The 12,047-nt window shown below is 34.3% G+C and overlaps 1 protein-coding gene across 1 annotated transcript; it reads right to left on the bottom strand.

The window, feature by feature from the left end:
- Positions 1-5,098: 5,098 nt before the first annotated feature.
- Positions 5,099-10,386, bottom strand: LOC110804926 (protein NUCLEAR FUSION DEFECTIVE 4). The gene is made up of 2 exons (XM_022010527.2): positions 9,698-10,386; positions 5,099-6,884 (listed from the first exon to the last, which is right to left on the bottom strand). The coding sequence occupies exons 1-2, from the start codon at positions 10,160-10,162 to the stop codon at positions 5,730-5,732; spliced, it is 1,620 nt and encodes a 539-aa protein (XP_021866219.1). The 5' UTR covers positions 10,163-10,386; the 3' UTR covers positions 5,099-5,729.
- Between the last annotated feature and the right edge of the window lie 1,661 nt (positions 10,387-12,047).

Below are 12,047 nucleotides of genomic sequence, written 5' to 3'. Positions count from 1 at the left end.
TCTAATGTTAGTTTTTTACAAACTTTTTATATAAGGCGGTTTTACACAAAAGATCGTCTTGGTGTCATATAAGTTAAGTAATGAAATCAATTAATTAAGCACTTGAACTAATTAGTTAAGCACTGAAAGCAATTAGTTAAACAATGAAATTAATTAGTTAAGCACTAAAACTACTCCGTAATTAATTAAAAAATGAAACCAATTAGTTAAACAATCAATGTGCTCTTTTTCAATAAAACGGTCTTACACAAAAGTTGTATTTTTTTTTTTTTTGGTGTTTTGGGTTAAAGATTCACAACATCAAGATGATAGTCAAATTTTAGTTTTATATAACATCGGGACATCTTAGGTGTTGAGTCACTTTATGATTGAAAGATTACTACTCTGTATAAAAATTAAAAAAAAGGGGGAGCATCAATTTCCTGCTCACATACTCTGCATATAATGAATGAACATCTAAACTTGTCTATTTGGAAGGGTACACCATATTCCAAATTCCTAGATGCATGTAAGAAATTCAATAACAAAATAACCGTCACTAGTAAAATGGATAAATTACTTTATGTTGATGATATTTTTAACTGAAATCTATTATTGTTACATGAGAAATTTCAAAATAATCTCCTTAATTGGCATATTAAGTTGCACTCTTATAATTTTAATGAACAAACTAGTGTGTGGCTCGGGCAATGTCCCGATTGCTACATTGAAAAGTTAAAATTTTAGATGTTTCTTGAGCTTAATATTTGATAAAATACATGTATTCCATAAAGTGAAAAGCATTCATCTAGTTCGTCAACTACACAAACACACTATGTCGTTTATCATGGGAAATAATTTTTCAATTATACCATTTTACAATTAAACACCAAATTAGATATATGCAGCCATGCAAAATATGCATTTCTATAGTTGATGCTTATAAGACTTATGACATCATGTTCATTCATAGTTGTCATAATTCTTTAATTATTGAAGTATTATTTTTCTAAAATAGTCAATAGAAAATAAAAAGTCACATAAAAATGTAGTTGTTTTAGACTTCATGTTAACATTTATTTCTAAATTAATGTGAAGAAATAAACCACAATTAGTTGTTGGTTAAGATGGTAATGAGAGTTATCATTCATACTTGAGGCCTGGAGTTCGAACCTCATTGAATGTATTGATTTTTTGTTGTTTATGATATGTCGCTCATTTGATGAGTGAATGATGTGGCGCAAAGGGAAGAGTACTACGTGACACATAACCATTTTTCTCAACTCCTTTTAATATAGAAAAGTATAGATATGCAATCTAAAAATTACAATGTATAGTATATTTGATATTAAAAAAAATAAAAAGAAAATAAAATAATTTATATAAAAAGAGATTGTATATTTAAATATGTAGATTATATAATTTGACAATTTATTCAGGAAAATACCCTTTGATATGTTTTACTCGTCTATCATGAAGATTGTATATTTTTACCATTTATTTACGAAAATACCCCTTAATATATTTTACTCGTCAATCATAGATATTGAATAGCGCTCTAAAAGTGATAACTTTTCTACCCTCCTAAAACAGGAAAAAAAAAGTACTTCGTATACTATAAATATATAAACATAAAGTATGGTCAAAATAAAATCGAAAAGAAAATTCAGAGTAATGTACGGACAATCGGACATATATCATATGGCCTCAATTGACGTACCAAAATTAGACTTTGTACATTGAACATACGAGTTAACACGTATGTTAGGAGAAATTCCCGATTTCAATCAACTTTTTTATATATTATTATGATATGATGACTGCTCAAATTTTGCATACTATTAGTTTAAATTTAATGGTAAAATAATTTGATGTGGACAATTTATTGGATAACTAACTAGTTCGCAATATTCATCAGAAAATCTCTGAGGAAAGCATCCAATATAACTTTTAAATTAATTTCGTGTTTAATATAGTGCATGAGCACATCCTGTATACAATTTTTTTTTTTTTTGGTTCTACTACGAGGAGTTTCCACCGCCTTCGGCAAGTGGACTAATCTCCCGCGGGAGTTTGCATGGGTACCTCGATGGGCAGCATCCCTTCCAGTTGAGATTTTTTCCATTCCCAAGGCTCGAACCCGAGACCTTGGTTTAAAAGCAAGAGGCCCTTAACCACTCATGCCAACCTCAATTGGTTATCCTGTATACAATATTGATAGTATTAAAATGATGTGGAATTGGCTACTATGTATGTACTTAACTCGGTTATTTTTTATGCTCTGTTGTGGTTACTTCGTATTCATTTGTTGAATTGAGAGAATAAGATATCATGATAGCTGCATCAAAACATGCTAAGATAAAAATAAAATAAAAAAGTAAAATGATATGAATGTCAACTAGTTCAGATGGTTAAAGTCTTGAGTATACGAACATGATTCTAACTAATTTAATATTGTGCATGAGCACATTTGCATATAATATTGATAGCATTAAAATGATGTGGAATTTGCTACTTTGTATGTACTTAACTCGATTATTTCCTGAGCCCTGTTGTGGTTACATCGTATTATATTTGTTGAATGGAGAGAATGAGTGATCATGCATGATAGCTGCACCAAAACATGATAAGATAAAAAAAAAAAAAAAAAAAAAAAGAAGTAAAATGACGTAAATGTCAACTAGTTTAGTTGGTTAAAGTCTTTGAATATACGACTATGATTCTAACTGCAAAACACAACGCAAACTTGCAATCTTATACTTCGTAAATTTCTTAATTAAGAATATTACTCAATAGAGATGCTAGACTCAAGATTTCAAGAGCCATGGACTTTAACATTTTGGTGATTTGAATGAAATCATTTTCAACTACAACATACTCTCGATCCAACATTGAAGAGCAACTTTTAAACATGGAGTAATGTCAAAATCAATTAACTTTAAATCAAATCTTCAATTATTAGTGCTGGCAAAGGCGCAAAGCAGTAGTCTTTGTATTTCTAATAATGTGGTGGAGAAATTTTGGGTGAAACTCGACGGTTTCTTATTTATCAGACTCAAGTACTAGTACTTAGTAAAAAAAAACAATGTTATGAATTGCAAGTACGTAGTATATTTAGATCATAGATGATCAAAATATTTGGTCAGACAGTTTAAAAAAAGACTTACTCCCTCCGTCTCTTTTTGTTTTTTACGTTTTCCTTTTTGGGTGTCCCAAAATATTTTTTACATTTCCTTGTATATCATCACATAAATAATTTAATATTCTATCAAAATTTGTGTCAAATTATTATTTTAACCAATTAAATCTATTGAGTTATTTCTCTCACACTTTTCCATTGGGACATTAACTTTTTCTCATTTTTCCAATATCAGAATTTTGATAAGAGTGAAAACATTATAAATAAACGTAATTTTCCTCGTTTACATAAAAAAAGTTAGAAGAATCTCAATGCACATTAATCTATACTATATATTAAAAAGCGTTTAAAAAAGTTTATGTGACACGTGGCGCTCTTCTTATGGTTGGTTTGCTCAATGTAATTTTCATGTACATTTAAAAAAAAAAATATCAAACATGGTTTGCATAAGGTTTGAACCCTTGACCTTGTGTTTAAACAATAAAGCCTTTACCACTAAACTATTACATGTGTTCATGTTATCATTACAAAAAATATATATATAAGTAAATGTGAATGTCATTAATGTGATAACCCGGGGCATCGCCCGGGCCCAAAAACTAGTTAGTCGTTAAAACGCGTACAAAATACCAAACGTAAAAAACAAAAAGAGACAGAGGGATTATAATTCAAATAAAGTGCTGAAAAGTAGAATATTACGGTAAAAAAAGAGTAAAAAAATTAATGATATATTATTAATTTATTATGTATATGAACCTTCTTCGATTCTAATTGTAATTGAAAATATTGAAAGACTTTGTAATCCACGATCTTTTTCCTTACAATCAATTAATAGTGATTAAAAAGTGTGTTAGACAGGAGCTAGGCACGTGCCAAACTCATGTCACCACGTTCCTGGCTAAACTAAGTTAATCTCCTCATTAAGCAAGACTAATCACTAATTAAATAGAAGTTCCACCTTTCGACATCAGAAAGAGTTGCTTCTAAATTTCTAATCTTCCATCATGGGCTGTTTGATTAAACAATTAAAAGATTGATTAAATCACTTTCAGTAGATTTTATATGTTTTATATTATAATTAATTAATTAATTAATTAATTACAAGTACGGAGTATTTGGTAAGGAATTAAGTGGCTGCATTAATAATGTGTCACAAACAGTATATTCCCAACTTAATTATGGAATATTTCAGTAATCCAGATTATTGTGTCTAGAAATAGGGCAGTAGGGGCTGCCAGCCTTCCTAGGATCTATTGCTAGCTGATATTCTGAATTCTGATAACCAGTTTTGTTTATCAGGAATTCAAGATAATTTATGATTGATCTTAAGCCTGCGTTTGTTCGACTTATTTTGATTTAAAAAGTACTCTATATTATAAACAAAATAAGTTTAAATAAGTCCAAATAATTGCAAACAATGTCCTAATGATGATAGTTTCAATTGGGTCTTATAGGTTAACTATGTAGAGTTTCTTCTATTGCAATCAGGTGTGATCAAGTCCAATAATTTTCATTTTTAATAAGTTCAGTAAGTTGTAATCATGTTTATAAGCCTCATTCAGGTCCTAAGTCCTACTAGTATATGTTTGACTCTCTCAAATTTACTCTTTTATAATCAAGTTTGATCAAGTCCAATAAATTCCAGTCAGGTTTGATCAAGTCCAATAAGTTTCAATCAGGTTTGATCAGGTCCAATAAGTCCTAATAAGATTTGATTAGGTCTTATCTGGTCAATCAAGTATAACCGGTTTATATTAATTCAGGTTTCATCCGACGAAGAGAACTCCCCCTCAATCAACCTAACTACTTCGTACATGGGAGGAGCCATTTGGGTTGTAAACTTACACTCAATCACACATGCAAGAGATTACACCCGAGTGCATAGTGGACAACCTCGAAACAATTATTATGGATGTTCATTCCCATGGACGGTTGGGCAAGATAAAATTCTGAAAAAAGCAATTGGTCATGCCTGCTGTCTACTGAAACATCATATACATTCATTCATTCTTGAAATAGAAATCAGCATCAAACCATAACTCAATACAGATAAAAGAAACCAGTTAATTAGCAGATGAATTCAACCAAATCTAACTGCTTAAATTCCAGAAAGCAGCCATACCTCAGCCCTCGCATCAAGAATCCAATACTTGCACAACAAAGGTTGACAGCAGACAACATCAAAATCAGCCGAAAGGCCAATATACCAAGCAAAAGTCTTAAATAACAAAGTGGAGTGTTGGTGTATTACTGTAAACTGTAAAGTAGAGCATAACCCCATATTTCTCTTTCAACGTTTGTTTGTTATTGGCAGATTTTTCCAATAACTGTTGTCAAATTGTTACACACAACACGAGTGCACAACGAGGTCAGATAGCACCTTAAGAGTGACATCAGTTCACACCGACCCCAAGCAGCAGAAAGTGTTTGCACCCAACAAATGGCAGGCTGCACTTATCAGCAGTTTTAGCACCCATTAAACGAATTCCAAGGGTCAACATTAGCAGTTTGAAAAGTCAACCTCGCTCTGATTGAACAAACGATACAAAGGGCTGCACTTGTAGGAATTTCTTCCAACTTTTAAGTGAGAAAATGAGAACAAGATCAGATTTCACAGGGAATGGCGTAAATTTTTAAGCACAACAGACTGATAAAACACCCTTGTTCGAAAGAACAATGTCAGAGCAACAAGAAACCCCAGAAAACTAACAAACGCCAATATAATGAAAGATACCATGAAGCAGTGAACTCCATAGCAAGATTGACCTTCCCCTGCTTCTTTATCATATATATGTCCAATCACCAACACAGAGAGAATGTAAGTTCCAACAGGACTTGCTATTGCAATGGTATTGAAAATCGTACCCATATGCAGAATCCCGAATATCTCTGAAGTTATAGTAGGCATCAAACCCCATTGTGCTCCATAACAAATCCCGACCAAGATAGTTCCTATGTACAGATTACCGAAAAAACCAGATCCGATTATGATATGCCCGATAGTCATTGTTGCTAGAGTGATTGCCATCAGTAACGGCCTTGCCCATCCTTTTTGGCGTAGTAAGATATCAGATATGTATCCTCCACCAAACCGACCAAGGAAATTCCATATTGACCATAATGAAACCAATGTATTGATCTTTACCGTGTCATACCCAAGTGATTGTCCTATTTGGCTCATGTTATTTATAGTGGCAAGTCCAGATCCCATTCCACATGACATAGCAATGAACAACAACCAGAAATTCAAGCTTTTCATAGCTTCCCACAGATTCATGTTTTCTGTGCGTGGTGTAACGTTATGGGAAGTACCTGGTAATTCATCATACCCTCCTCCATCTTTCTCACCCAGAAATTTCTCGGGCTCATTTGGGTCCGTACCATAGAGTAATGTATCCCAATCTGAGGGTTGTACATCATTGTTTTCCTTGCTGACAGCTTCTGCAGAGACTTTAAGGGGTGAAGAGAGTAATATAACGAGACCGACAAGAGTAACAAGGTGTGCCCATTTTGGTAACACAAAAATGTTCTCCACTATGATGATGAACATCAGATACGCAGCCAGAACAAGAGCGACAATGGAAAAACCATTCAAGTACTTTTTCTCATCACCTGTGCTTCCCGGGCAAATTCTGACCAAAAACATTAGTGAGAAAGAGACTAAAGTTGGCAAGAATGCAAGGAGTAGGATGAATGTGCTTGGACTTTCTTTGAAAAATGCTTGATATACTTGAATTAAGATTGCTCCACTAAGTCCAAGAAAACCCTGACAATAAGAATCAAGAACGGACACATTAACAATTTAACAGTCAAATCACATGTAAAAGCTAATCAAACAACATATGCATGCTTCCCCACCCCCCTGCCCTTTGGATGATATGCATACACTTCAGTTTTGATCTGCACACAAAAGAAAAGCAGGCTCAGTTCTCCAATCTGAACTAGAACTCTAGGCCACTTTTTTGGTTCTTCATGGTTAAGTACTTTTCTCTATTTCAAAGGGATTTCCCACTTGGTTATTTAGCAAATTACGGCCTCTGATATGTAATTAGTTCTTCACAGAGACCAGCAGAAAGTAATAAGTATTTCTGGAAAAGGAAAACAATGTGAGAACGGTGGGGGTAAATTACTAGGTGCTCTTTTAAGTGTGTTTTTCGGCATTATGCAGCAAGTGAAGGATAACATTCTCTCCTCATGCTATAACCTTATGCACCTCAGGATGGCGGAGTGACATAATTCTTTGAAGCATCCACTTTCTTATGAAGGTTTTATATGGCACAATTGACATAATCATTCCTACCTTTCATCTTCAACCATCACAAGCAGTCACAAGTTCCCTCACAAAAGACCTAAACTTACCCAAATGAATGTACAAAGTATTATAGCATATGGACCCAACACCAAATATTCATTCCTATCTTTCATCTTCAACCATCACAAGCCGTCACTTCCAAAACACCTAAAAGTAGCCTACAGAAAGGTTGAAAGTACTAGAGCATAAGGTCCCAACACCACGTACATGCCTAGCTTTCATATACTTGCAGTATTATTTTCCAATCAAGACCTTTCTCAGAAAATCCAGGTCAAGAGTTATCAAATCAACACAAGATTCACAAGTCCTTCAACAAAGCTTCCTTTAATGCAGGATCTCAGGGTCGCCAGGATGTCAAGGACAACAAGTTATATCGATGTCTAAACTCACCAACCCTATTCAGAAAATTATAACTAACACTAAATTCGGACAACCAACCAGATAATTTCTAAGAAACACGCTTGCATTCACTAACTACAATTCGAAAATTTTAATCTATTATCAATTTATTACCAACTCAAGCCTAAGGCTCAGTCTGAAATCTCGTCTACATCTTCCACTCTTTTAAATATTCATCAAGAGCCATTTTGATACTACGCCAAAAACGACAACTCATTTGACAGCTAACAAAAAGTGTAACAAAGAGGGGGAAAAGAAACCATCCTTCAATTCATGATACCAACACCACTTTAGAATTTTTAAAGTTCCTTGACTCCCACAATGCACGTTACAACATAAACCTTGTTAAAGAAATCAAAGCAAATGCAGCATAAAAATCATCAAACCGAGCAACTTGTAGCACCAGAAACAAATTCAGAAATAAGGAACCGGTAACAAATTCCATCAGAATTCCTTTCATCCAAATACTGTATAAACAAACTTAAAAATGCCTTGTTACTTATTCATATTAGAAATAACAATGCAATATTTCTTGCCAAATTTGAATGTCGATGAAACAACCAAGTCCTTAAGTCGTGTTCGTGACCTTAGGGAATTCTCTGTGAAAGAATAGAAGGACCGAGGATACCAAATGCATTGTTAGTTTACCTTAGCACAGCCAAACAAACTTATAAACCCCATTAAAAGCAGACAAGAAGCTACATTGAACTGACCTTAAACTTAACAACCCTCCTTAAACAAACACAACTAACATTAATTTATTCTTCAATAAGACAACCAAACAGTACCTACGAATAATATATTCAATAAAAAGCCAATTAAGCCCAAATTTAACAGGATCCACTACTCTCTACTCCCAGCCTTGCAAAATAGTTTCAAAATAGTTGCAACACATTGCTTTTTGCACTATTCACATGATCCACTACTTCGTATTTTTTATGATCTATATTTAAAAAAAAAAATATTCATGTGCGATCTTGTTAGATTCGCTTAATGTATATTTTTCGAATATCAAGTTTATATAATTTTTCCTTATCACTAATTAAAGATATTAATTGTTTAAGTTATGCATTGGCAAGCGTGAAAAACAAAGTGTTGCAACTATAAGGAAACGGAAAGCACATCCGTTTTACAATAGATACACTGTTTTAAGGCCTTTAGCCATATTTACAACCACTGTTCCAATGCATTATCAATCAACTTATCTACATTGACCTGACCTTAAACTTAACAACCCTCCTTAAAAAAGCACAACTAACATTATTCTTCAACAAGACAACAACCAAACACTACCTGCGAATAATTGAATATCCAATAAAAAACCAATTAAACCAAAGTTAAACAATTATCCACTACCCCCTAGTCCCTAATTCCCGAAATAAGTATGATTACATGGTCTACATCCACCTTGTGTAATTGGTACTTTTGTTTATACTAAAAAAAATGTTTTATCCGGTGACTTGTGTCCAATTTAGCCACGTTTAGAAACCCTCTTACTCCATTTGCCATATTTACATCCACAAAGTTCCAATGCATTATCAATCCAACTTATGTAAACTTATTGGTTTAGTTTAATCTTACCTAAACTTAATTTTCCCTTCCAATAAGGTGAAAAATATAAGGCCTTTTGCCACTTCGCTTAGCAATTCATGGTTATGATATTAAATTGAAAATCTATCTACATTTGCCACTAACAATTCACCTACCAATCAATTTGACTCAACCAGTGAAGTATTGGAATTATAATACCCGATAAACGGATCAAATCCCGTCTACATCATTATCAATTTTCACATTGCGGCTTTTTCGACATGGATAAAAAGAATCATATTCAATTTTTCATAGATTGAAGTGTACATAGTACATACCTTCATGATGCCAACAATAGTCCCCTTATAATCCCGGAAATTCTCAACACCCGTGACAACATTCGCAGTATTGAAAAAAGTCTGCGCATGTGCAGCCAGGAACATAAATACACACATAACCGCCACAGGCGGCGGAGCAATGATCCCAACGACGGCAAGCCACATAAAAAAGTACCCCACAAAACACTGAACCGCCCCCACCAAGTGTACCACCCATGGGCCTCCGAAACAACATCCTAAACGACGGCCCAAGACGGCGGCGTAGAGTAATCCGGAGAGAATTCCGGCGTTGGCGCCGATGTCTTTGAAGACGGAGATGGTATCGAGGGTTGACTGGTCGTAGGATTGGGAGGATTTGAGTGCGGGAGAGTATATGCTAAAAGCGTAGGACCCACCTGTGGTGGATTGAATCCATATGCTTGATGCCGTTGATATCCATCTGTTGTTCATGTTGCTGGTTTCCATGGCATTTGATTTGATGATGATGATGATTTTTGATGGTGTTCTTGAGTTGGGTTTTCCTGTTTTACTGGAAATGATCAAATGAATAGCTTAATTGTTAGGTGGGTGGATGGATAGAAAGAGAAAGTGTAGAGTTAAACACGTAGGACCCTTGTCGTCCGATGATGACACGAATTTAAGATTTGAGTTTTGTGGGTGAAGATGATTTGAATTGGAATTAGATGATCCGAATGCAAAAGGACTTGATCTGAATTCGACTCATATTCGAAATTGGATGAATTTGATACGGACCTGATATAGAATGACCCGACTAAAATCTAATGATGATAAAATGAATTAGCTTTTTATATGCAAGTATAGTTTTCCACAATAGAAGTATTCAATTGATACTCGAGTTGGACATGTACTTACTCAATAGACACAAAATTGACCCAACTCGAGTGAAGTAACGATTACCCGAATGGAAAATGTCCTTGCTCATATATGACTCATACGACCCGATTAGAAAGGCACCATATCTAAAAGTGGCACTGAGCAGACAGACCCAACATGAAAAAAGCACGGCTCGACACAAGCACGAACTTGTGGGTTGTGGATCGCGTCTGGGCCGTGTTATTTAAATTTTTGAATCGGTCCATCCCGGCATGTGGAGTACGTGTGTTGGGCCTATTCAGGCCATAACCCGTGAGCTCAGTCTGGATCGACCCACAACCATCTTTAACTATACCCGTATCTGAACACATAAACGAGCCCGACCAGATCGGCCTGTTTTCCATCTCCGATTAATGATTATACATACCGAGCTATATTTGTTGAAAACATCGATCGTGTCGGTTTCATGTCGGGCAATTTATGACCCGAGCTATTTTCAAGTGGTATGATTTTTTGTTTTGGGTCGAGACTCGAAAGCACTTGATTATGACCCAAAATATTGGGTTACAGTCGGTTGATTGGAACAAGAGCGTAGACTTTCATATTCCAAAGCCCATTAATTAATAACAAGTGCTCCAACTTTGTAAAAGCAACCCAAACCCAATTTACACTGGGGCTTACCAATAACCAGCACCAGAAAAACAATAATCCTCAATTCTAAATCACACATTCAATCCTACTAAATGGGCTAGACCCACATGAGTATCCATTAACCATTAGCATCATATGCTCCGACTTTAAAAAGAGTATGTAGCATCACCATTCACCGACCATCATAAATTCAAGGTGACATAAATATAACCCGCCACGATATATTTGTTAGCTCTAGACTCTAGTCACTCTAGAAGGAGAATCTTATAATATATGGTTTCCATGCAAATGATTAAAGATGGGTAAATTTTCATGGACATTTTAAGACTTTTAGGTGAGTTTTATTTGTATATTTTTGTTGTTAGGGAACTTACAATTAGTTTTAGTTCTCCAAATAAGAAATGTTTTGTCAGTATAATTCAATAGTTAGAATTTGTTAATCCTTTCCCTTAATTAGATAACATGAGTATAGTCGTAAACTGTAACAGTTGCAAATTTGTTTGGTCTTTGTACAAATGATATGTTATATTGGTGGTAATAGATGACTTAAAACGGATCTATTTTTTCAGGCAAGATGAACATAAGCAGAAAAATGTAATGTTTAAGAAAGACAAGACTGTAGGCATGGAAAATTCATTAACGTGCCACGTTGAATATTATTTGGGTCAAAAGTCAAAATATTGACTCGGTAATTATTTGACGGTCAATGAAATTATTAATTTGGTTATACAAATAATTTCTGCACATTTTGGTTATTTTTAAACCCATTCATTTACGGTTAAAATCCAATAAAATGGATCAAGAGTTATTAATGGGTCATAACTACCAAGTCCAGTTAAAAAAGCCCAGTGTGCATCAAAACCCT

The sequence above is a fragment of the Spinacia oleracea genome, chromosome 5 (genome assembly GCF_020520425.1).
Source record: "Spinacia oleracea cultivar Varoflay chromosome 5, BTI_SOV_V1, whole genome shotgun sequence".
Classification (NCBI taxonomy): Eukaryota; Viridiplantae; Streptophyta; class Magnoliopsida; order Caryophyllales; family Amaranthaceae; genus Spinacia; species Spinacia oleracea.
This window is presented reverse-complemented; position numbering and strand designations above follow the sequence as displayed.

What these genes read in the sequence shown, in the direction of transcription:
- LOC110804926 (XM_022010527.2), bottom strand. Translation starts at nt 10,162, where the DNA reads ATGGAAACCAGCAACATGAACAACAGATGGATATCAACGGCATCAAGC. An exon ending in CTATTGTTGGCATCATGAAG is followed by an intron (nt 6,885 to 9,697) that starts GTATGTACTATG and finishes TCTTATTGTCAG; the next exon opens with GGTTTTCTTGGACTTAGTGG.